This window comes from Emys orbicularis, chromosome 10, assembly GCF_028017835.1.
Source record: "Emys orbicularis isolate rEmyOrb1 chromosome 10, rEmyOrb1.hap1, whole genome shotgun sequence".
In the NCBI taxonomy this organism is placed as follows: Eukaryota; Metazoa; Chordata; order Testudines; family Emydidae; genus Emys; species Emys orbicularis.
In genome coordinates this window covers 17078577-17105458 of record NC_088692.1, presented here as the reverse complement: position 1 = coordinate 17105458, position 26882 = coordinate 17078577, and the positions used below count along the sequence as shown (strand labels likewise).

Genomic DNA, 26882 nt, shown 5'->3' with positions numbered 1-26882 from the left:
CTCACAATCAGAGTGTCTCCGAGTAGGCTGTGTGCACAGAAACAGACAGGAGTGGAGGGCGCGCCCTGACAATAAAAAAAATTTGAGGCAAAATGAAAGATTACTTTAAGAACTGAGACATTGATTCCAGGTTGGGGGAAAACACCAGTAAAGTCATTCCAAAGAGTAATGATGCACAGCCAGACAGTGACGTCATATTCTCTCTTTATTTTCTTTTGTTTTTTTGATGCATCCTTATATTCTCATGATGCGATCAAAGTTCTCATAGCATCCTCATCTTCAGGATATCCTCCTATGGAATCTTTCCCCTTCAATGGAGTTAAAGTTCTTCTTTCTGTTTTATGACCGTCTCTTCCTCAGTGAGATCCTCTTTGCTTTCTCCAGAAGGAGGCTTTAAAAAATAAAATACACCAATGATGTTCCACGTTATAGCTTCTCAAGATAAGAGAATCGCTTTAGTGAGTGTTTGTTCTCTGAAAAATGTGTTTTAAAAATATTATAAGAACTTTAGATGATTTTTCTCTTTTACATCTTAATGAGATCAGAGCTACTGCTGCTGTGACCAAAAAATGAGATCTCGCACCCACACATCAGCCCCTGGGCAAAGCTTAGATGAGATGCCCTTTGTGTGAAATTCTGATAAACTCTTGAAAAACCAGTCACTCTCACTATGTAATGCATGGGCAGATCTAAAAATCCTGTAGAGATAATGCTCTGTCTTTTCTAATGCAACCTCAAAAGAGCTGCCCTTTGCTTTTGCTATTTGTAACCTCCCCAGTAATGGAACAAAAAGTATTACTCCAACAGGGGATTTTCACATCAAGCAGTGCACTGTGCAAAAAACCTAGTGTATCCTGCAGTACTATGCTGGACAAATTTGGATGTCCTTCAATAAGGACAGCAAATATAAGCAGGTGGGCTAATGCCAACCGTTCCCCCTCGAGCAGTGCAAAGCACATCTTGGATGGGGTTTCAGACTGGCTGTAGAATTACTCTGCAGGCCTTATACAGTGGAATAAGGCACCAAGAGAGAAATGGCAGAATGCACATAGCAATGTAGTACAGCACAGAGAAGAGTGAGTGAATGTGACTCCTAACCCTCCTTCAAACACGTGACTGGAGAACCTTCACCACAGCCGCAGCCCCTTCATGTGTACAGCAGGAGAAGAACCTCTGCTTCCCAAAACCAGCTGCTTAGTCATCGATCCATCAGTAAGCCCTGAGAATGAGCCTGAGTGAAGGGTGAATCACATTCCTCAGTATTTCTCCATCCACCATCTCATTGCTTCCCCGCACCTTTAAAGGACAATTTCAGTGGCATCCTCAGTGCATCCGGGGCACCTGCCTTCTCACTCCTTTTGGCAGAATAGGCCCTGGATTCCAGTGAAAGGCAGATTATGCACCAAGTTGTCCTTGCATGTCCTTTCTCAGCAGAAGTTAGGTGTGAGGACTCTGCCATCACTTTTCTAAGGGTTTTCTACATGTAGCTTGAGTCTCAGGTTGTTAAACTATATTATTTGTCATTAACTCTTTCATAATGAAATATGTGTAAATATGCAACTGAGTCAATATGGAGCATCTCGTGCATACATAGTGTGCTCTGCAGCAGATGAAGCCCAGTCTTCTGGAGACAGGTTGAGTCAAGGGCACCAAAACTTGTGGTTGGTGATCCAGGCTATAGTCCAATCCAGATCACAAAAAGGAAAGGAAAACATTGCAGTTACTTCTGCCACAGTGCTTAGAAAGGAGAGAAGCCCCACTGAACTTAACGGGAGTGGAAAAAATAGGAGCTAGATGTGAACCTTTCCAATTTTCATCCAAACCAACTTTGGCTGAGGCTTTGATTTGTAAAATCAAAACCCAGTCAAAGTACAGTTCTTTCTTGCCCAAATGGCAATTGCTTCCTGCTACAATTGCTTCCTTCTAGTGTGTGGTTACACTAGCTTCTTGGCTCAGAGACCTGTAACATGAGCATCAAAGAAGGATCGTGTGTTGTAAACCCGGGTGTGACAGAGTGGAAAGTCAAATCCTTTACCTTTTTGGTTGCTTCTGCTTTTGGCTTGCTTTGTTTTTCTAAGAATTCAGCAAAAGCCTCCAGGGTATATTCCCCATCATATACCACAACCTGAAAAGAATAGAAGGGTAAAGAGTTATTCTATGCATAAAATGCCTGAAATCAGACCACAGTACACAGGGATTTCTGAGTTATGCAGGCGTATCAGACTCTGGACTCTTGCATTTAGTTTAGAAAGCCATGGAGGAGACTCAACAAATTATAAAGTATAATTGGGTATCCGGAATGGGGAAGGAGATAGATACAAATACCTGTGAGAAGAAAGGAGGGAATCCTACACAAACCAGACAAAGTCCCTTACCTTATTATACTAGGCCTGGATCCTGCCAACTAACTATTGACATCTCATGCATATAGTTAAGCAGATGCATGCATTTTTTTTGCAGCATAGAGACCATAAAGAGTATGGGTGAGCTTTTCAAAGCTGCCTAAAGGATTTTAATTGGAATTGGACATCGAAAACTATTAGATGGCTTTGAAATCCTCCACCTAGGATGATTAAACTAGAACAAGAGGAGGATGAAATAAAGTAAATTTGCCTATACTTAACAGCTGTGTAGAATACTTCATGTGTTGAGGCAGAATGCATTGCTGAATGTTTGTTTAGGGAGTTTGGAAGAAAGATCATTTCACACTGAGAGCTTTAGAATTCTCCAACAATCACTGAATACAGCACCGTTTTAGAGGCTTTTTCAAAACGTGTTGTGTGGGAGCTTAAGGAAGATTGTAAATGTGTTTAACCATAATGTAGTGCAAGGTTGTATTTGCTTAACACAAAAGTGTCCACTTGTGATCTGAGCAAATTTAAACATCCTCAGGCAATGTAAACTGGTCTATCTGCACTGAAATAAATTGGACTATGCTGATTTACCCCAAAGGAGGATCTGCCCTGTTTGAATTCAAAATACTGTGTGCAAAATTCCTCCATTCCCTTGTGATTTCAGTAGACTTACACCAGGTATTAATTTTGTCCAGGCATTAAAATAGTTTGAATATGATAAGAAACTATACAGCTGTCTTATGTGATGTTTTCTTAAAAGTGCTCATGGTTTTTTAAGTTTCTTGTCAAAACAACTGTTTTGTTCTCCTTCAGAGAAGATAAATGTTCTCCAAAAAATCTTGAGCCTGTCTGACCTCTGATGAGGTAATCAATGATAGCTAAAGCAGCAGGGTCTCAGAAGGTTGTCAAAGTGAGCTAAACCACCCTCTTAAGCTGTTCTTGGGGTTTGCAACCAGGGAGAATTTTCAACATCTCTCAGAGCATTCAGTTCTCAAGAGGATATAAATGTGTATGTCTCACTTAGTGCCAAGAAACAAAAACAAATGTCAGCCTTAAACGCCATCTGAAAAATTGCTAATTTATATTTTATTTGCACACAGCAAACAGGGAGACAGTCTACTTCATCAAAAGATCTCAAATAGTGCATGGCAGACTCAACCACTCCTGAGGGTGTTAGCAGATGAAATATCTCCATGTTCCTTCAGCTCTGATGGTAACTGTCCCCATCAGATAGTTAAATGCCGACTATATTTTTTCAACTCCACATTTACCTAGGGGATTTAAGAGTTTTCTGATTCAGTATGGTGGCTGATTGCTTTTGACAACAAAGTGTCCTCTTTATGTCAATGGTCACTATTCACTTGTTAGAATAAACAAATCTTTATTAAGGCCAAGACTTCAAAAAACAGACCCTTGAGCACTTCTGAAAATCAGGCTGTTTACACAGGTATCCAAATGTGGACTTAAGAGCTGAGCCCCCACCAGCTTTCTAGTTACTCATTTAGAACCCTAGCCAGGCTCCTAGTTTTGAAAATCTTGTTCACGGGCCGAATCCTGCTCCCACTGAAATCGGTGGGAGTTTTGCCAGTGCTGTCAATGAAAGCAGAATCCAGTCTTAAATGGCCAAAATCTAAAGGCCTGGTTTGAATGAGGGACAGCTGACGCCGCTGAGAAAAAATGGGTATTCCATAAAACCACCTTTGTATTGTGAGAAAGTGTCTGATTGCACATCAGTCAACTGAATAGGCCCGGGGCAGAGCATGCAGTAATGTTTAGTTTCCTGATGGCTTTATCACAGTCCTTTCAGGACAGCCTGAGGGAGATTATAGTGGTCGGAAGTCATGACATCCTCCCTACCTTAGTCCTAGAAAACAAGGACCTGATCTTGCTCCTATTGATGTCGATGGCAAAAACTCCCATTGATTTAATGAGAGTAGGATCTAGCACTCAGATGTAAGGGGGTTTTGGTATTTACCTGGGGAAGGGGGAAATCTTATCTCAAGGGTTTTACTCTCCAAGCTTTTTTCACAATGTGAGGTTAAAGTGACATCCAGAAAGTTACCACTATCTTCATCCAGCATAGAGCTCTTCCTATCTGTAATTCTTTAACAGTGAAAGGTGTTGGATAGAGTAGACACTGATACAGAACCACCAACCCTCTGACAACAACAGAATCCCCATCTTGGGAGTCGGGCATTCCATGAAGCATTGTAATTACTATCCCATTTGTTGAAAGCTGACAATCATCTTGGTGCTGTACAAATATACAGAGATGTGGCTGCTGCCTCAAGGAAGTTATGCTCAAGACGGGACACAGCGACAACAGTTCAGACTATGTGTCCCCTATGTGCTGGCATGATTTTCACCTGGTGTGTTAGAACCATACAGTCTGAAAGACTGTGAGGGAGAAATAGGTTCTGGGAAGAGATTGGTAGGAGATCATTTGGTGCATGAGAAGACCGAGACTAACCCATGCAGAAGGGTCAGACTGGAAGAAGATGCAAAGATCAGAATGGGAGAGGCTTACACAGAGGGGAAATGCACAATCTTCATTGACCTTTGTCACACTAGCATTTAGTTCCCATCCCTAACAAGAGAGAGGGATAAACACCACAGAAGTATTACAAGGAGCAAATATTTGTAATTGTGCTGTGTATTTCCTGCTCCTCTCTCTCTCTCTCTCTCTCTCTCTCTCTCTCTCTCTCTGTCCATCTTTTTAGCATCTGGGCACCAAACTCCAGTCTAAGGCAGGAATGTGGTAGGAGAGATTATAAGCTCTTCGGGGCAGGGCCTATCTTTGTATTATGCATGTACAGTGCCTAGCACAATGAAACTCTGATCCCTGACTGGGGCCTCAGAACACTACCACAATTTAGATAATTAGTAATAAAATTCAGCGACAGCCTGGTGTGCCAACTTTTCATTAATTTTTTTTAGAAAACAAAAGGTCATTAATATGTTTTTTAAAAGTATTGAGTGGAAAACTGCTAAGTGAGAAGGATGTAGAATGTAGACATTAAGGCCAGACCCAGTAGGGATGTGCGGGGCTGCTGTTCAGTTCATTAGAAATTGTGCATGCACGTCCAAGGGAAGAATCTCTCCCTAAGAGATTAAATGAGGACAAGTACAAATGTCTTAGAATTTAATTTACGTGTGGGCCATGAGGAGAAAAATGAAAAGCTGAGTAATGTTTTAATTATAACAGTATCATAGAATTGAATTTCTTTGATCCAGAGCTGGCGTTTTCTCTTCAATTAAATTATCCATGTGGATGGAGGATTATGACTATGTGGTTAATATATTTCTATTTCTTCTGTCCTTTCTTGCAGTAATACTTTCAGAACATTATGCAACATGATGGTACATTACATAGCATATTCTAGAGATAATCAGCAATAGCAACAGCTCTTTATTTTTTTTTATTAAGAGGCACTTGAATTTGCTGCTACTGTGGTTTGTGATATTGGCAGAGCTGTCTGGCAAAGAGTTTCTGAAAAGCTCAGAGGACATGGCCTCTAAGACAATGTAAACGTGTTTTCATAAGCCAAACTGCTACAGAAACAATTCAAGCAGGTAACATGAATAGAGCACTGGGGTGAATAAGTCCTGAGTTGTGTTGTTTTTTGTTGTTGTTTTTTTAAACGAGTGTTACACTAAGCAGCCCCTGCAGAATCCATTCTCAGAGGCTAGCACAGGACCATGGCTGTCGGTATTTTAGAGGTTAGGGTTCTACAAACACCCCTGAAAGTCCAGGACCACTGGAACCTGGGACAGTACAGGGATTGACTCAGGTCACCAGTGACTATGACTGTATAAACTTCATCAGTCCAGGTCTGTTAAAAGTCTAGTATGGTCTCATACAAGAACCCGATACTTGTGAGTGAGGGCTGTAGGCAAATATTTTGCCCTTTAAACTCAGATTCCTGGCAGAAGTGGGTACATGTTGCTCCATAAGAAATATGTGAATAGATGAGGACCAACATTTTATTCTCACTTTCATGGCACCTTTCTCACATGCTCCCTCATTCTGACATACGCACACACACACATTGAATTCTTCTCACCTGGTTATTGGATCCAACAGGAAAGAATCTAAAGAATGGATAGCGGTCTAGCATAACTAACTGGATATCATTTGCTGTGAAGTCTATTTTGGCAATTACTATATTTTCATGATGTTCATATTTCTTGCCCAGCTCATCCCAAATTGGTAAGAGTTTCCTACAATCATGGGACCAAGGTGCATCTGTAATTTTAAAAACAAAAATAGATGTTCACAAATCAAGCCTATGAACTTACTCCACTGCTTTCACAGGAATACAGAAAATTGATAGGTGCCAGAGCTGAAATGGGCATTACTCACTTATTGAAACAATGGGGCAAACCAAGAAGCACAATGAAGACAGTAGGAGTTTTTCAGAGTAAGAACTGAGCAAAATCTGAGTAAAAACCAGATGTTGTGGCCTAACAAACACCTTTTCTTCTGGTACCACTTTTGGGTGGCAGGAAGGCTTGCAGCTCAAGTAGGTCCCAGCACCTCCATCCTTGTTACATAGCAATGCTTTACCGTCCTGAATTTAGGAGGGAGATGGATTATAGCCATAATCCAAATATGGATCGGTTTTGTGTGACTGATCCTTTTCTCTATTCTATATCAAACCAAAACTCCAGAAGTGAAATCCTGGCCCCACTGAGATCAATGGGAGTTTTATTATTGACTTTAGTGTGCCTAGGATATCGCCCCAGATTTGAATACCCCACATTTTGGGGGTGAAAGGTTCAAATTCCAGATCCAAATTTTCAGGTTGGGCCCCTCTCTCCTTAAGGTTTGGGGAGGGAGAGGAATCAGAATAAGCACTCAGAACGGCAGATGCATCTCTGAGCCTGCAGAATCCGGTATTAAATCTTTGGAGAAATGGCTTTCTCATGAACTTCCTGTTTCTGCATCAGTCAGGCCAGAAATACCATCATTTTGGCACTTCCATTTCGGATCTTGGGTGCAACCAAGAAGGGAATAAGCAAGCTAAAATGTTACAGAAATAGAAAGGAGGGAAGTTATTTTAACTCTTCTGCACCTCCATCTAGAATGGCAGAAACCTTGCAAGATCAGTTAATTGTGTAAAATTTCCATCAGCAAGGGTTGACTTTTCTTGCATTAGAAATGGAATCTGAAGGGCCCTTTCAGCTTCAGATCCAAAACAGAATCTAAATGATCTAGCTCCAAGTGTTGACTGTGAAACCATGAAATTCACGGCGGTTTGGATTCAAGGTTCCATTTTCGGCTTTTCTCTATTTTTATTTGAAAACCATTTGCCCCTCCCTCATTTCATGCCCTACACCAACAGTTCACTAGCAATTGCCAAACATCTCTTGAATGCATTTGTATATAGCAAAACTGCTGATCCTAATAGTACAGAATTAAATCCTTCATAATAAAAATAAACACACAAAGTCCTAGCAGGTCATCACATGACTTCACTAGAGAGGATTCCACGGTTGACCAAGACCATCAACCCAAATAAATCTTTCATCAGTTCAACAATGCAGTCTTTGTTACAAAGTATCTCTTGAAACAGCAAAATGTCAAGTACACACACAAATGATACGGAAAGCCAGTGTATCACAGGCGATGGATTATGCAATGCTTCATGTATTTGTCTTGCTTTCAAACTAATGTCACTCACATAAATCAGAGAGAGTTGCATGGAAGGAAGTATTTTGTGTATCAACTAAAAGTCACAACAGTTATTTATATATCAGGGAGGACAATCCAAAGGGCATGGAAGGATAGCAGAGCAGAGAATCCTAGGAATCTGATACGACTCTTGATGTATTGCGACTTAAAAATGCCCCTTGTTTGAAGTCCTTCGTCAATGGATCAGTGTCCATATTCAGGTCAATTTCAATAGGGTTTCTCTTTTTGGGTGTGTGGATGTGTGTGGGGGGGGGGGGGGGGGAGGGGTGATTTCAGGAAACAAAATCAAGATCTCATACTGTAGCCTTTCTAATTCCAGTGTCTTGTGTTCAGTGCCTGACTAGGGCACAAATACATGCTTTGTTCACAACACCAAACCAGGTAACAATAATTACTATGAATGAAATGGTCACAGATCAAAGCTGATGATTCCAGGACAGTACTAGTCTCTGGTAGAGCAGGGGTGGCCAACCTGAGCCTGAGAAGGAGCCATAATTTACCAATGTACATTTCCAAAGAGCCACAGTAATACATCAGCTGCCCCTCATCAGCACCCCCCCAGCTCCAAGTGCCTCCCACCCATCGGCAGCCTCCCCCTCCCTCCCCACACCTTCCGATCAGCTGTTTCATGGCATGCAGGAGGCTCGGGGGGGGGGGGAGGGCGGGCAAGGGAAGGCCGGCTCAAGGGAGGGGGCGGGAAGGGGTGGAGTGGGGGCAGGGCCTGTGGTAGAGCCAGGGGTTGAGCAGTGAGCACCCCCCGGCACATTGGAAAGTTGGCGCCTTTAACTCCAGCCCCGGAGTCAGTGCCTATACAAGGAGCTGCATATTAACTTCTGAAGAGCCACATATGGCTCCGGAGCCACAGGTTGGCCACCCCTGCTGGTAGAGTGTTGGAACTTCAGGATGAGTGTTGTACAGCTATTTGTGGGTATATTTCTGTGTTTCTTACATGTGGTTTCTTTAATGAAATAAGCAAACATATCCCAGTTGAAATGTAAAACTGGGGTCCTGAACATTTTGTGCAGGTATGGTTGTCCTGGTCAAGTTCCAATTTGCTAATGCAATTCTGCCCACCTAAATTCCCATGCATTTTCAACTCAAAGGTATTCATCACTTTTCTTTCCTAAACCTCAGTGGTGCCGTCTTGGGCCCTTAAACATTTTCCACATTCCTCTCTGGTGCTGCTGTAATTCAGCAATGGATGAAGGGGATCCTACAGATAGTTTGCAACCAGCTTTGGGATCCTAATTGAGTAAGAAGATTATTATCAAGATTCAGTTATTAGTATGTCCATTGGCATTTTTCTGTGGGAGATTATTTGATTGCTTAGAAGTCCAATTAATGCCTTTCTCCTCCCTGTCGCCTTGGAAAAATAAAAATTATTGTGAAAAATAGTTCTATGGCTCAGATTAGGTCAAAAGGTCCAAGGTTCAGAGAGAAACAGCAGCAGGAACAAGACTGTTAGAGGAGTGGTTTGGGTATCTTGTTTCATATGGAGGCAACTAAAAGGAAAATGAGGAGGCTGCATCAGTAGCATGATTGCAATGCAGTTTTCTCCACCATCCTTCTTACAAACTGTACTTCAAAAGTGTGGTGATAATCTAAGTACAGGCACATCTTTCTTTATGTTAATTATATTTGTTTCCCTAAGGCCCACCTTTTCCCAGTGGTGTTCATCAGAACACCAGCAAGCTTGGAACCATGTTCACAAAAGCCTAAAATTGGCATTATAGGGCTAGGTTTGGTCTTGGGTTATGCACCCAGGCAGAGGCACAATGGGGAGTCAGAACTCCTGGGATACTTGGCTTGTGGGTCTGGGTGCACAGAGTTACTCTGCACCTGCGATTCCCACCCTGGAGCAGGTGGATGGGCAGATGTGGGAAATAGGCAGAGCTGCTCTGGTGGTTGCAGGAAGGGAGAGTGATCTCCTGCTATTTAGGTCAGCAGGAAACTACTTCCCCTCGGAGCTAAGGGAAGCAGCAAAGAAATTGTGGCTCCTTTTCTGGGGCACTCCTAGTAAGATGTCCTCCATTTACCTTGAGATGTGTCCGTGGGACACAGTCTAGTTCCTATAGTATGGCACATTTGAATGTTACATTGTGCAATAAAATGCCAGGATAGCTTTGTCTTTCATCATCAAGATTTCACACTGCCTTGGAAAGTATTGGCTTTAGGGATCCCTATACAGAGCAATCTTAGGTCAGTACATGAACCACACTGTTTCCTTATGATATGGCACAAATCTTCCTATAATGCTTTGAGCAGACAGCAAAAGTATAGTAATGATGTAATGTATAGTGCTTCGTTTGATACAGAACAAATGCATTTGCATTTTCACATCAAAGTGATCATGTTAAAACAATCTAGAATGATACTCACAGAACATTACAAACACATTCTTGGTCTTATTAAAGGTGACCCTGTTGAAGTTCTTTCCAACAAGCACCTTAACAGGATTCTTGTCCCAGTCCTCTGGAATTTCTTCACTAGATACATGGGGCTAATCAGAAAGAGAAACAGGGATATGAAAGTGATATCAGGAAACCATATTCCGGTTCAGGTTTAAGTCAGTCCAACTGGACAATACTCACCCAATGCCCTTACTTACTATACTTAGCTTTTTAAAATATTGTGAGTTATGTCAAACTATAAATAGGTTACTTGAACCTACACGATCCAGTTGTCCTACAAAACCTGGCTGAATAAGAATCAAAAGCTAGAGAACTATAGAGCTTGTTTATTGTGGAAGAGGAGTGAGGTGGCTATATAACATAAATGCCACTGCCTAGATTTCTCCATCCCCTCCACATGATTCCTTCCTTCCTCTTAATGGAAGCTGTTAAATATGAAGGTAAATCATGCTTCAGAACATTGCAAACACAATACAGTTTACAATGTATCTGTCTTGGAACGTATGTGGCATGAACATTCTGATATCTCATTGCGATGACAAAATATTGTAATGAGAATAGAGAAAAGTGATCCAGCAGGAAATAATTCTATTGAAAAGGGTTATAAGGAGTCACAAAAATGAGGAAACCCCAATGGTGCAGGCAAATAGTATTATCCCTACTATACAGATGGGGAAAACGAAACTCAGAGAGGTTTCATGGTCTTATTTTCAGAGTTGTTCACCCTAAATGCCAGTTGAAGTTAATGAAATTTAGAGGTTCTCATCACCTTTAAAATTCAGGCCATAAGTGACTTGCCTAAATTCTCAGAGAGTTCTTGGCAGAATCCTGTGGTCCGTCTCAGTTATCCAAAATAAGGGAGTAGACCAGTATGCACTGAAAACGGAGCACATGACAGCAACAAGAACAAGCTTGTAAAATCAGAATCAGGCTAGTACACGTGGTAGATTAGGAACTTAAATGACATTTTCACTTTATTTTTGCAAATGTGCTAGAATCTTCAGGTGGTGTCAAATGGACGTCTGACTCTGTCTCTTCAGAGAGGCATACCTTTGCTTTCCCACCTAGGTAGCTGTGACAGAAGCTTCTTAGATTCTCCACGGTCACCTCATCTGCAGGCATTTTGTACTTTGCATCACTTGTCAGGTTTAAGATTCGCACTGCAGGGACGTCTATCTCAGTGATGCGAAAATACTCAAAAACGCGCCCGTTTCTGGTTTCATTCGTGTCCACCAAGATGAACATTATCTGGAAAGGAAAAACAGCAGCATGCTGGATATCCAGCTTCATAGCAGCCCATTACATCCTAAAAGCAGAAGTCTATTACCTTAGAAATAGCTGTGTAGTTGTTCACACAAATCAACATCTTTTGGATTCCTCCACAAGGACCTGCATCAACCAGCTCCATCTTTCACTTTGAATTTTAGGTTAAAAGAAATTAGATTCTGGACATGAAACTCAGTTAAAAGCTACTGAATCTGAAGATGAGTTTGGATATGAAATTTCCCCCTGTGTACGGGAATTCAGTCCAAGGGCTTTGGCTTAATCCATAGCAATACAGGCCAGATTTGAAGTTTAGATCCAGAAATGAACCTCCCAAAATTTGGCATTGTTCGGATCCAGGCTTATCTGCCGCTGGAACTCTGAAAAACCATATACTGAGCGTGATTCACCCAGCAGTTTTATAAACTTTTCTGTGCCCTAGCTCTGAGATAGTAACAACATTCTAAACCAAGTAAGTTTGGGCTTTTACTGAATCTACTTGATACTGCTGTACTACACAGCTGCAGCACACTAATATTTAGATTTATTTCGCAGTCTGGTAAATTATATTGCTCTCTCCCACACAACCAAAGCTATGCTTATGCCCTGGTAAGTTCTTATTGCTTCTCATAGCCCTGCATTACATGACAAAACTTAATAGTACAAAAATCTGAAATATTTATAATCCAGGTGTCTTTACCAATAGTAAAGTAAAATGATTGGTGGTGGTTTTACTACCAGATGAATTCTCATTCTGTAGCACTTAGTGTGTTTGGAGCAATAGCAACAAAATTGAATAACTGACAGTGGAGACTGCTAGAAAGTGCTGTTTTTTACTTACTCTCCCTCTCCTTTGCTGCAACACCCCTACCCCCCCCCCCCCCCACACACACACACTTTGCTGCATGAAACAGTGTCATACAGATTCTTTGCAAAACCAGTTAAGGTAGAACTGCTGGTTTCAACTGTGGCCAGCAGCAACTCATTGAAATTCCCAGAATGGCATTTCCAGACTACATCATAGACTAGATGCTGAGCCTACAAAAGCACTACTAAACGTTTCATTGCTGGAAGTTCCTCTTAGTAAGGGGCATATGTAAGATCAGAAATAGGTTTGTTGTGCATGACACAGTTAGAATCATATTTTTAAAGCATCACTCTCCCTTTGGGGTTACTTCTAATTTGATTTCCCCAGACCATTTTGCTTAAGGACCCATGCTAGAAAAATGGTTCTGAGAACTATTGGAAGTGGTTTGATAGCAGACAAACTGACAGCAATATATTCCTATCAGTAACATTGGAGGGTGTTTTTCAACTGATCTTCGACATCTGACATTTGCAAAGCAGGACTCTAAAGTAAACTACATCACAAACCTTTCCTCTAAATTCCACAGCAGCAGACTTGTAATCTTCATAAGTCTTGTTGAATGTCTCTGAGTTCTTAGGGGTGAACAGCAGGATGTGATTTTCAACAGGGACATCAAAAATCTTCACAGATGTCTGCAAAACAAAAGGCTCAACATCTGTTCCACTCTCTGTAAGCAGAACAGTGAATCACATGCTCGAAGTATCAATGCCATTCAGTTCTGGGTTTGCATATTTTACTTTGCAAGACTCATATAGTTCCCCATCATTTTCATAACCCTGGGATTTTGCATTGTTTTAAAGAAGATAAAGTGAGAGAAGATTAGCAGCTGCTAAGTGGGTTTCCTGCTCAAGGAAAACCTCAGCATTATTCATAGATTGAGACCAGAATGGACCATTATGATCATCTAGTATGACCGCCTGTATAACAGGCACAGAATTAATGCTGGCTGTAGTTCTCTAAGTAAAAGATAGTGTTGTCGATAAAAACTATTAGGATCAGCTCACTGAAAAGCAACCAAACACTTGGCAGCTGCATAGCCACCCTTAGTCTGAGATTTGGAATATGATATTAACCTTTACAACTCTCTGATCCTGTTTTCAGCTATTTACAAAACTGGTAGGGTGAGTCCTTAGAGCTAGTAGATGTGTTTGTCTGGTCAGTAGTCATGGTCAACAGGAATGAATAACCGATTGGCCATCAATTCAGAATAGATCCGCTTTGTTGAACGAGGATGCAATTTCAAATAAGGTTTTCCTGTGTGGTTTAACAGATGATAGAACTCCACCATGATGGAGTTTCATAGTCTGAGTTCTCCAGGAAAGAAGTCAATAGGGGAATATTGAGGGATGATTTTACTGTGCTCTCAAAAGTGGAGAAAAACGTCTTAGTGGGATTATAGCCCTATAAAACATTTGCTGTTCTGGTGTAGGTAGCTGTATCACTGTTATGACCGTTTTCTGCACGAGTCCCTCTGCGCATCTGCTGGAGTGGTCAGTGCGGCAAGCTAGTTTGTTGAGATCAGCTGTTAGTAGTGACAGAGACACACAGGGTTCTCAAGGAGATTTTACATTTGTTCTTCCTTTGCTGCTTTTATTAATCTAACATAGAAGTCAATTGGAGTGGAACCGTATGGTGTACGGGAAATGTGTACGGGAAACAGACCAGCTAAGTAAACTGGATTCCCACTCTAAATTCTGATGAGCTTCATTGACCAGCTCAACATAGCCCCATGTTGGTTCTGGAATTCCAGGAGCCTAGGAGCAACATATTAAAGAGATGATGATGATTTTTCACAGGAATTCCCTTCTGCTTTAGCTCTATTTAATTCCATACAGTGAACATACCTCGAGATTATACTCTGTGACCAAATCCATGGTAAAAGTTTTAATTAATCTGGTAAGATCCACTTTGTTCTGCTTGCCATCTTCAGCCACTTCGTTATGTACAGGTTTTCCCTTGAGTAATAATAAAGCAAAGTTTTTAAAGCAGCCAGCTTTATCCTTGACTGTAGCAAGCATGCTGTCATTAATTAAACATATTGTTGTTTTCAAATTTACTTTTTCTTGTCAATAGCAACTAAAATTTCATAACTCTTCTATAATAAATGGCACCGCCAGGTTAGTAACATGGTTGCAGCTGAGTGTCAAGATAAAGCGGACATATTTAATTTACTCCATGCCAAAAATCCTAATACACTGTGTATGCACTCTAAATTATAATGCAAGACCCTTTCAGTGTCTAGGCACAATGAAATGGCAAGTGAACCTTTGCTTTAACAATGTCATGGTCTGATTTGTTTTGTAGCCTAATTGTCAATGTTACTTCCGTATAGTTTTGTAGTTGTCATTTTGTTTGCAGAGCGCTTCTTCCCAGTGCCATTTGGGGAAAAGGAAAAAGATCCCTCCCCAAAAGTGACGTGCTACAGAAGCACTGAGCATCCACAACAGTCCAGCAGAAGTTGTAAGTGCTCAGTGAATTTGAAAATTGAGCCACTGTTCTTTAAGTGACTAAATATGGCTTCAGAAGCCAGAATGCAGCCCCCAGGTTTCCATCGTGCGCACCTTCTTGAACACAGCAATGGCGTTCTCTCGGATGCCATAGCTCATAAAAACCTCCTCGCTGGCTGTCACTCCGAAAGGCAGCTCTGGCACGTCTCTCGCAGTCTCATAGAAAACTTCCACTGCTCCACCGTGAAGTTCCTGTAGAACAAAAGCAGTGATTTATAATCACCGGCACCCTGTACGGTGCTGGCATGGATGGGAGTTAGGAGCAGACTGAGGCTGGCCTCATGCAGGTCTCTGAGGTGTAGAGGAGGGAGTAAACACTCACACTAGCAGGGCTGGCTGCATGACCTTTTCCAGATAGTGTCTGCTGGGCTGGTGTGGGGCTGATATGGCATTCCCTGATCTCAACGTCTATCCTACCCCATTCAGCATGGACCTGCCTATTCCTCTGCTCCACCATTGCCCCAGGCAAGTCCTGGCCTTGAGAGGGGCTGTCCAAGAGGGGAAGGAATCATGGCAGCATGAGATCCTGACACCACTTCTTCACCCCTTCCACACAGGAACAGTGAAAGTCACACAAAGAGAGTCCCTTCTGTGCAGTAGATCAGACAGGAAGGATCTCTACTTGATTGAGGACCTATCTATTGACGTGTCTGAATTGTTTTGCCTATGTCTGATGCTTAGATAGGAGATTCTTCAAGGCAGAAGCCTTGTCTCCTAAGCCTGTAGAATAGACAGCATGCTGTAAGCCCCCAATTAATAGTAAATAACAATGATGGAAGGCAACAGTTCCTGCAGCTTCCATTTAATTAGACAATTATTTCATGCTAAATGAATAGTAATTTATATGCTGAGATCTTCTGACACATTCTGGCACTCGCATTCGGTGAGCAATCTGTGACTAATAGAAGGCCAAATCCGTCTCTTTATTTCTTTTGACAGTGCTTTATTCTATTGGCTTCCACCTGCTGTATTTCTGACATGTCCTAGTGCATGCTGATGATAATCTATAGCCATTTCATTCTCCAAATGAATTCACAAATTCCAATCAAAGAAGTCTGCAGGCACTAACTATCAGCTCAGTCCAGTAACACTATTATACTAGGCCGGATGGTGAGTCCTTTTGTGAGTTGCACCTTAGTTCATGAATGATTTCAATGGGGCTACTTGTGGAGCAAAACTCTAGTTAGAGTGAGCATTTTCCCAACTGGCCATTGTTTTCAATGCATACCCTGCCTCTCCCCCTAAGGTGCTACGGCAGCAACATACTTCAATTGCCCCAACAAGTTGCCCCATCAATAAAAGTTGGAGTATACGTTAGGCAGTGGTTCTCAAACTAGGGCCCCCGCTTATTCAGGGAAAGCCCCTGGCGGGCCGGGCCGGTTTGTTTACCTGCCACATCCGCAGGTTCGGCCGATTGCGGCTCCCACTGGCCGCGGTTCGCCGCTCCAGGCCAATGGGGGCTGCAGGAAGGGCGGCCCGCGCTCCTTCCTTCAGCCCCCATTGGCCTGGAGCGGCGAACCGCGGCCAGTGGGAGCCGCAATCGGCCGAACCTGCAGACCAGGGCCAGCTCCAGGCACCAGCCCACCAAGCTTGTGCTTGGGGCGGCACCTGGAGGGGGGCGGCGCAGCGCTCCGGCCACCGGGGAGAGCGGAGCCCCGGCCGGGCTCGCCGCCCTCCTCCCAGGGCTCCGGCCGCCCTCCCCCCCGGTGCCCTCCCCCCGGCCGCCGGGGGGAGAGCGGAGCCCCCGCCGGGGCTCGCCGCCCTTCCCCCCCCCCGTCCCCCCCGCAGGGGGGGCGGCGGCCGGAGGCTTTTTTGCCTGGGGCGGCAAAAAAGCCAGAGACGGCCCTGCTGCAGACGCGGCAGGTAAACAAACCAGTCCGGCCCACAGGGGCTTTCCCTGAACAAGCGGTGGCCCTAGTTTGAGAACCACTGCATTAGAGCACATTATAGTAATGGCACTTTAGACTTGATAAGATTAAGAATGTGCTCAGACACCATCGTGATAGGTGAGTTCAAAATACCTGGACAAACAGAAGAATAAATACCTGCTTAGTTAGAAAAAATATGAATACAGATTTAATTATATTAAAGGTACAGAGAGTACCATGAAAAAGTAGGAAAATTCAATACTGTTCTACTGGCTTTAGATTGCATACCACCACAACTTTTACAGAGTCGCAGTGCTTAATATTTTTCATCCCTAAGTCCTTCAGTCTTTCTTCAGTGCTTGAAACCAATGGCAGTTTGCCTGAGTAGAGAGTACAGGATTTGGCCCATGTGCAGTACAATATTTTATTAATTCTGAACTAGGAAATTGCGATAGCAGATTTTCCAGCTGTCAGCAGCTAAAAGTCTGCAGTTTGTGAGAACTTTACAGTAATCTGATTCCAAACACACTGAGACATTTCCCTCCTTTAAAGGAAGTTGTTCAACTAAAAATGTATCCCAGTGCAATAGATTATATTTGCTGGTTTTCAGTAAAGCTAAATAAGGATCAATTTTTCACTAGTGCCTCAAAAACTGAGCCCATAATTGTTCATGTCTATGGATTTACAAGTGCAAGAACTCAGATCTTTGCATGAAAATCAGTTAATTAGAATGCTGGTTCTCTACCTGAGATTAGAATATGCCTAGCCCTGCTTGAGTGCAGTCACAAGCCTGGCCCCAGAGCGCCAACAATGCCATAAGCCTCTCAAAGGAGAAAGAGAAGGGGATGGAATGATGGCAAGTCTATTGCCCTGTTCTATACCAGCCAGTAGTGCTGGGATGTTCAGCAGGGAGCACTCTCCAAGGGCATAACAAGAGCTACTTTGGCATGGGCTGTACCAGCACTGCTCCAGGACTACCGTCAGGCACTCCTGCTGAGGCCAAAGACCTCTATGCATATACATACAGAGAAAATACCATGGGAGTGAGGCTTTACAGCTACAGTCTAGCCCTACATAAACCCAAGTATTTGCAAGTGTAAAAATGTATACAGGAATAAGTGCATGGTTTATAAAAAAAAAAAATTAAAAAAACCCCTAACAAACGGTAGGCCTAGTTTCTGAGGCCAACTTTAGGCATCTTTGGAAATATGGTCCTCGGTGACGATGGCAAAAAATGTGGGTCCTGGTCATAGGCAAAACGGCCTTTGACTTTCCATTGAGTTACCTTAAAAAAGCCAATCACTGCCAAATCTTCAGAGTTGATGATAGCTTCAGCTTGGTCAGTGCTGTTGATAACTACAGTGCTGGGTCCTATTCGTCTTCTCACCCAGGTAATAAATGCAGAGGCCTCTCTGACTCCTTTGGAACAAGGAAAGAATTAAAAGGACTGTCAAAGAGAATTACAAAAAGACATTAGTTTTCTGAACAACCAAGATGACAAGAAGTGCACAAGGTTGTTGAGTCTAAGTTCATTTGAACTCCAGGCACCCCTGAACTCTCAGCTATTGGATAATTAAAGGTTTCAGAGTAGCAGCAAATTCAAATTCAGATCCCAATCACTTGAACAGGTTCAGGGTATCACAATACAATGTTTGTGGTTGTCATTCTACTTTCTGGGTTCTCTACAAACAACAATTGGGCATGTTGCCAATCAACTGTTCAGTCACAGATTTTATGGGTGTTTTGAGGCCCGGGCTCTCAGACAAGTAGGAAAGCACGGAGCACAAAGATTCATGTGGCAGGCGTGTGACTGTACGGCACCCATGAGCTATACAGAAATATCAACCTGTGGTTTAATCCGACATGACTTCAGAGCAATTCCACAGTTTGTTGAGCTAGCTATTGAGTTGAAGTAGGTGTTAGATTTGTACCTCTTGCACAGCAGAAGAGATGGGATAGGTGCTGAGGCATATTAAAATGCTGCTTCAATGTTAGAGCTCAGCTTTTTTGGTTTACAGGTAAGAATTAAGGCCCAAATGGTCAAGTCCTTTAATTCTCAATGCTCCCAGCTTTTAGCTACTGGACTCAGTATTGCTAACTCTCACAATTTTATCACAAATATTATGATATATGATGATTTTTTTTCCCCTTAAAGCCCCAGCTCCTTTGGTCAAGAATCTCCGCTTTCACTTAAAAATAAAGTTTCTATCCCTCATGTTTGCAAAAAAAAGTTTAGAAACATGACTCCTAAAGGCTCAAAGGGGGCTTAGGGAGCTGAAAAGCCCAGCCTAAAAGAATGCCCCTTTATCTTTTTCAGTATAACCTTCTTTAAGAAGAGGCGCAGATGTACACGAGGGGTCCAGCAAGGAGTAAATCAGAATTGTATATGAAAAAGAGCACTGATATAGTGCCAGCCTGTATGTACTGTGCTATGGTGTAGTCATGCTACATATAATAATATTATTTGTATCTATTTTTAATGAAGCAAAAGCTCTAATCAAGTCTGGATTTCCAGGGATTGTGCATATTCTGAACTAGGGAATGCACAGGCCAAACACTATAGTCTATTTAATATATCTTAATGTACTTTACCTGCAATCTTTAAAATGATTCCATTGCATTACTGGGCTTTGTGAGCTCCCTCTGGTGGGTAATTTCCCAGCTTCAAAATTCCTTCTTAGGTTATAGAATCATATATATACACTGTGTGTGTGTGTGTGTGTGTGTGTGTGTGTGTGTGTGTGTGTGTGTGTGTGTGTGTGTGTGTGTACACACACATTCAAAACAGACCAGGTTATTGTTAAAACAGTCCTCTCCAAACCACAGTGCAATTTGTACTTGGAATCCTGTGGGTAGTACAAATGCAAAATAAAAAGTAATTGGGCCACATTCTCAGCAAGTGTAACTCCATTGTATTCAGGCTTATTGTAGTCAATGGGCATGCATGGTAGTTCACTGTAGTCAATGGAGTTATGCCAGCAGAGAATTTGGCTGCTAACTGCATTGATGGTCAAAGAAGAGGATTTAAATCCTAACTTTGGAAAGCAAGTTCAAATCCTAGTTTGTCTTTATTAAATGCACACAAGTACACACAGATATGTCTGCATATCTAGCTAAATATACATATAATGTCAAGGGCAGAATCCCTTTACTATCTAATACATTCACTGTCTGAGCATGATATTCTGTCCAGTCAATAATGTAATAAGTCTTTTTTCCATCTGTAATACAATGGATATTATGCACTTCCATCAATCCAAACAACAGTTTACCTTTGCAATCTATAGGATTTTTCCTATTACCATCCACAAAGAACTTCACAGTCGGAAACTCTTGAATGTTAAATTCTTTTTTCAGATCTTTTTGGTCTGTGATATCAACTTTGCCAAATCTGATACCAGGAGCTTCTTTTTTAAGCTGCCCCGCAGCTTTGGCAAATTCTTCAGCCAGAATCTGAGATGGTCCAGATAAAGAAATGTCTGAAAGGGATCAACAAAGAGAAAACCAATCATGTAGTCATGAGTGTTAAGTCTCAAACTCAAAGCCATTAAATCGGGCAATATTTTAAAGGGATAAACAGGGCTGTTGATGAGACACAAGACAATGGAAACCTATCCCATCCAATGAGCCTAAAACAAGAGAGACCTTTTTGATCTATTTTGTTCATTACGAATGATCAATCTCTGCATGTTTATATGTATTTTTGTGTTTGTACCTGTGCATGTGTAGCAAGAAATGTCATTTAAAAGCTCCGATGGGGGGCTAATTTGGGGGGGGGGGGCGGACAAAATGGAGTCATCTGTGATTGAATATTCTGGCCAGAGTTTTAAAAAAGGGAGCCTAAGGGTAGGGTCATTTAATTCATATAAAGTCACTTAAGTCAGCTGATTTTCAAAGCTGCTGAGTACCCAACAGCTCCCACCAACACAGGTTTTTGTAACACAGTTTGTATGTTGGAGCTGTGGGAAGCGGGTTCTAGTCAGCACTCTGCAGGTGTATGTTGTGTTATTATGGAGAAGGGGACAAGAAATGAATTGCCTGTATCCAGCTGCTTCGAACTCAAAGGTATGTATCAGATAAATGCTAAGAGTTCTCAAGTTTTGCAACTTGTGGAAAGGACTTTTAAAAGCAAGTTAGTTTAACTTTCTACTGATAAAACTGAGATATGTTATCACCTCATTTGGCTTGCTTTACTATTTAACCTAAAGAGGGGAGTGAAAACTTGAAATACTGATTTCCTTTCAATCCCTGACAGAAACATTTTAGTTTTATCAATATACCTTTCAAGCAGGGACAGATAGTCTGGGTTATTTATAAACCAAATTGTAAATCCAATGGCATGACTGTTTTTTTTTAATCTAATGTCTCTTGTACTACCATAGAACTGGAAATAAATACAAGTCTCTACAATTTTCCTAATCAAGACACTGCCTTATATAATAGTACCAAAAAGTGAGTGATCATTTTCATTAGAGCTCTCATAAATGAATAGCAGATAAAACGTTTAATCTAGCTCAGTGATCAGTTACATTTCCCTGCATGATTCATCATCATCGTCATAGTTCTGAGTCCCCACCGTAAATCATTCCTCCATACAACCAGTGCAATCAGGATCATGAATAGTAATACCCAACAACTTCTTTTTATTATTAGTTATTTGACCTGTACGTGGATTCAGTCCTGTAAGAAAGCTTTGGAATCAATGGCACAAAGCAGTTTATCAGCTGAGGGTCTGGTTACTTGTTTTTATGTGATCTAATGGAGCTCAGGAAAGGCAGTGCTGGTACTCCTAGATTTTAATCCCACCAACGTGCTGTGTTACCTTACCTCATGTCATTCAGCAAAATATTAAAGTATGTGCTTAACTTTAAACATATGCTTACGTCTCACTGAAGTAAGTTGGAGTGTCTGTTGTTGCAAATGGGAGATGCATCAGGCCATTAATTTCTGTGTATCTTGGTTCTCCCAAGTGTAAAATGAGTGTGATATCACCTACCTTCTTTCCGGGGTCAGTCTGGAATGTGCTTTGTTGGGGGTGTGCATGTGCTGATTTCATTCTTCTTTTTAACAATAGTTTTCTAAGTGAGTTTATAAGACCTCCTAGAAGTGTAAGGATCAGACAGTCAACAGTGCTGGCTCCTTCTGAGTCGTAACAGAAAATATTGGGTGACATCTTGGCTTCACCAAAATCAATGAAAACTTTGCCATTGACTTCAGTAGGTCAGGTTTTCACCCAGTGAGTTTATGGCAGGGATGGGCAAACTTTTTGGCCCGAGGACCACATCTGGGAATAGAAATTGTATGGCGGGCCATGAATGCTCACAAAATTGGGGTTGGGGTGCAGGAGGGGGTGAGGGCACCGGCTGGGGGTACGGGCTCTAGGGTGGGGCTGGGGATGAGGAGTTTGGGGTATAGGAGGGTGCTCCGGGCTGGGACCGAGGGGTTTGGAGGGTGGGAGGGGGATCAGGGCTGGGGCAGGGGGTTGGGGTGCAGGAAGGGGTGCAGGCTCCTGCTGGGGGTGTGGGCTCTGGGGTGGGGTTGGGGATGAGGGATTTGGGGTGCAGGAGGGTGCTCTGGGCTGGGATCAAGGGGTTCGGAGGGCGGGGGGGATCAGGGCTGGGGCAGAGAGTTGGGGCGCGGGGAGAGGCTCAGGGGTGCAGGCTCTGGGCAGCGCTTACCTCAAGTGGCTCCCGGAAGCAGCGGCATGCCCCTTCTCCAGCTCCTATATGGAAGCGCGGCCAGGCGGCTCTGCGCGCTGCCCTGTCTACAGGCACCACCCCTGCAGCTCCCATTGGCTGCAGTTCCCAGCCAACGAGAGCTGCTGGGGCAGCACTTGGGGCGGGGGCAGCGTGCGGAGCGGAGCCCCCTGGCAGCCCCTACGCATAGGAGCCGGAGAGGAGCCATGCTGCTGCTTCCGCGAGCTGTGTGGAGTGGCACCCGACCCTGCTCCCCAGCTCGAGTGCCGGAGCGGGGCAAGCCCCAGAGCCCGTTCCCCATTGGGAGCTGGAGGGCTGGATTAAAACAGTTGGCGGGCCGAAGTTTGCTCACCCCTGGTTTGTTAAAAATGCTGACTTACAATTCTATTTTCTCAAAACATTAACCTGTTAGATTCTACTAACTTGTTTCTCATGTAAACTATTTTTAACTCAAAGATTCAGAAGCTGTTACAAGCCCATCCATCAGAGCAGCTGCTCCAGGTGCAAATATGCCAAATGAAATTCTTGTCAGGGAAAAAAAAAAAAGTTAGTGGGGCCTAGGTTACCATGGTGGTGAATGCCACAGAACTTTCTAGATGGACGGGACGTCTCTACATAAAATAAATCGGACTAAAAGCAGCAGTGGATCAAACTGTGATCTAATTACCTGTAGAGTTACAGTTTCATCAAATAAAGTAATTTTGATTTTACAGGAGGATAAAATCTATCAGAAAATTCTAACTTTAATTGCTCTCTCTTTGCTAACTATAAAAATGGTCCTACCAACCTTCCACCCCTCCAAATTTTGTAAAATATTTGCCCTCCAAATTAAACTTTGTATGTAGAGTGCCAATCCAAGCACATTTGTTATATTCTAGCTGTAAACTACTGTAAATACGAGTATTTGATAGAAAATCTGACTTACCATGTACATAAATGGCACATCCAAAGTATAAAAAACTTTAGAACAGATGAGGCAATGTTTGCCAAGCACAGGTAGGTTATGCTTTAAAATAGGCACAGAGAAAATTGGTGCATTTTTAGTAACACAGGCTGTGGTAGACATGGAGCTGCTATGTAATCATCTAAGAACCATCTATGAATAATGTATTCTGGGCAGTGTGGTGCAGTTACTGGGTAGCTACACTGGGTTATTAGAATGTCCTGTATGAATGTGTTGGTCTAGCTTAATAGGGCGCTATTGGAAAAAGAAGCAGGAAAGCAATACAGTAGCAAGTATTAAGCATGCGAGTAGTCCCACTGACCTCAAGACAAGCACATGCTTAAGTTCTTTGCTGAATTGAGGCTTTAATGCTTAAATTAAGGAAGAAAATGCTTTTAAATTTAACTTTTAACCAAATTTTTGATACTCTCCCACCGACATAGCGCTGTGCACACCGGCGCTTATGTCCATGTAACTATGTTGCTCAGGGGGTGGTTTATTCACACCCCTGAGTGACATAAATTCTGCCGACATAAGATGTAGCGTAGACATAGCCTGAGGCTAGAACAACTACACAGATTCCAACGTCAATGGGATTAGGACATGTGCAGAACACAGGGGTAGATGCAGTTGGACAGCCAGTCTGTTGGCATAGAGCTTAAGACAGGGTTGGCAAAGGTCACCATTGAAAAACTTCTGGTTGGGGTGACAAGACTGGTAACTACACTACAAATACCATCTCTATTGCTTATCAACTTATTGAATCAAACACAGCTGTCAGAAAACGAATGACCCTTAAAATGTCATCAGACCAATCATTAGATTTTATTTGGCAGGGGGTGGTCTTCAGCTAAATGTCAATACTTTATTTATTTATTTTTTAATTAAAAAACAGTATTTGGGGATTTTAAAGGACTGACTTTTACTGACTTGTCTCCTAAATTCCCACTCACCCAGTCTCATCACTGGTTTGTGAGGAGTTCTTCTGATGATCTTTTTAAAATGGACCTGAATCTAAAACACAGCCCTTATCAGTGCAAGTGGATTGTGACAAATTGAGCATGGGCACAGCAGACAGCGGAAATAAAATATCCGGCATCTGAAGCTGAAGACAATTCAGGTTACTTAGTTCAGGTACAGGAAGAGGAAACAATAGGACATAAAGATACAGTTGTTAAAAGAATCTCTTTTCCTCTTGCTATTCTCATTATTTTCCTGCTGTTCTCTTTTCATGTTGCTAGTCTCATTCTTTCTGACTTTCAGTAAAAATCAAGCATCAATGAGTGACTTTTAAATTGCTTATTTTTACCAAGGGGAACCTTTCAGATGCTTATGCAATGTTATGAATCATTTCTTTGTGTGAGGAAAGTGCCTGCAAAGAAGGACAGTGGTCACTCTTCTTACCGGTTCAGCTGATTTCCAAAGTTTCTGTCGCTTTAGGAGCTACAGTAAGAACACGGAGATTTCTGAAGTATCCTCATCTTTAGAGCAAATCACACACACACACACACACACACACGTGCGCGCGCGGTTTGGGGGGTGGTTGCTTGTTTGTTGTGTTTTGCCTGGTTTTGCTTCTTTCCAATCCAATGTACAGAAAAGGCCTGAACATTTTTTTTAAAGTATTTAATTCCTGCTTTTCTACATTATAAATTCAAGTCTTGTCGATGTTGTTTTCCTGGGCAGACTCAACTGGAGAACTAGTATGCTTATGACATTGCAGATGTCATGAAAGTAAAACCAGATGAATTGAGAGGGAAACTGATTTTGAATCAAACTGTTTAAAAGTTGGATTTTTGCTTGCCCCTATTATTTATAGATTTGTATTCCAGGAGCACCTAAAGGGCCCAACTGTGATGAAGGCCCATTGTGCTAGGTGCTGTACAAACACGTAGTGAGACATAGGCCCTGCCCTGAAGAGTTTATATCCTGAATAAATAAGATGGACAAACGGTAAGAGGGAGAAATACTATTGTCACCATTTTACAGGTGGGACTCTGAGGCATGGAGAAGATCATGCCCAAGTCATATAGAAAGCTTACGATGGAATTGGGAATTGGAATCGAGAGCTCTTGAGTCCTATCAGACCAGCCTTCTTAAACATAGCGACATCACGAATGAGCCACTGATTTTTGTTTTGTTTTGTTTAAGAATGCAACTTATTAGACTAAGATATATTGAAATGTGATCATTAGGGATGAGATTAGCCAATACAAAAATAGTGTATTTAATGGCCCTACAGCATCCTTTAAATGAGTCTACATGGAAGCACAGCAGTTGTCTCCATCTTTACCTAATTGTCATCTGCCTCCAGTTTCACTCTGCAGTCTTTATTGATGGTCCTGGTGATTACTGTAGTAGCAGTGAGCCTGCCTGTTGTCAGGCTAAGTACTGATTTCCTAGCACTTAGCTGACCGTGCCAGAATCTCAGCAGGCCCACTCTGCATCTTTCGGTGAGTAGGCTGCTTATTCCATTTCTCCGCAGACATATAATTTTCCCTGTAGAAAACTCTTGAGGGGGCCTGGAAGTCAGAAGGGCTTTGTTTTAGTCCTGTCTCTGCTGCAAACTTTCCTGTGAACTTGAGCAAGTCATTTAAAGCCTGATCCTACTGACACTGAGATCAATGGGAAACCCCCCCCTGATTTAAAAACAAAACAAAACGAGGAGTCCTTGTGGCACCTTAGAAACTAACAAATTTATTTGGGCATAAGCTTTCGTGGGCTAGAACCCACTTCATCAGATGTATGAAGTAAAAAATACAAAAGCAGGTATAAATACATAAAAGGATAGGGGTGCTTTACCAAGTGTTAGGTCAGTCTAACAAGATAAATCAATTAACAGCAGGAAACCAAGGGAGGAAAAGTTACTTTTGAAGTGGTAAGAGAGGCCCATTACAGACAGTTGACAAGAAGGTGTGAGTAACAGTAGGGAGAAATTAGTATTGGGGAAATTAAGTTTAGGTTTTGTAATGACCCAACCACTCCCAGTCTTTATTCAGGCCTAATCTGATGGTATCTAGTTTGCAAATTAATTCCAGTTCTGCAGCTTCACATTGGAGTCTGTTTTTGAAGTTTTTTTTTGTTGAAGAATTGCCACTTTGAGGTCTGTTATTGAGTGACCAGAGAGATTGAAGTGTTCTCCTACTGGTTTTTGAATGTTATGATTCCTGATGTCAGATTTGTGTCCATTTATTCTTGTTTGTAGAGACTGTCCGGTTTGGCCAATGTACATGGCAGAGGGGCATTGCTGGCACATGATGGCATATATCACATTGGT

At 42.3% G+C, this 26882-nt stretch overlaps 1 protein-coding gene across 1 annotated transcript in view; it reads right to left on the bottom strand.

Moving 5' to 3' along the window:
• Positions 1-319: 319 nt before the first annotated feature.
• PDILT (protein disulfide isomerase like, testis expressed) overlaps positions 320-26882 on the bottom strand; it is a 40961-nt gene continuing 14398 nt past the window's right edge. Inside the window, exons 2-11 of the mRNA XM_065412746.1 lie at positions 20239-20445; positions 18252-18385; positions 15153-15290; positions 14436-14546; positions 13098-13223; positions 11511-11708; positions 10429-10549; positions 6419-6600; positions 2036-2125; positions 320-391 (exon numbers count right to left, since the gene is read on the bottom strand). Of these exons, the coding sequence (XP_065268818.1) occupies positions 320-391; positions 2036-2125; positions 6419-6600; positions 10429-10549; positions 11511-11708; positions 13098-13223; positions 14436-14546; positions 15153-15290; positions 18252-18385; positions 20239-20445 (1379 nt within the window). The remainder of the gene's footprint in view (positions 392-2035; positions 2126-6418; positions 6601-10428; positions 10550-11510; positions 11709-13097; positions 13224-14435; positions 14547-15152; positions 15291-18251; positions 18386-20238; positions 20446-26882) is intronic.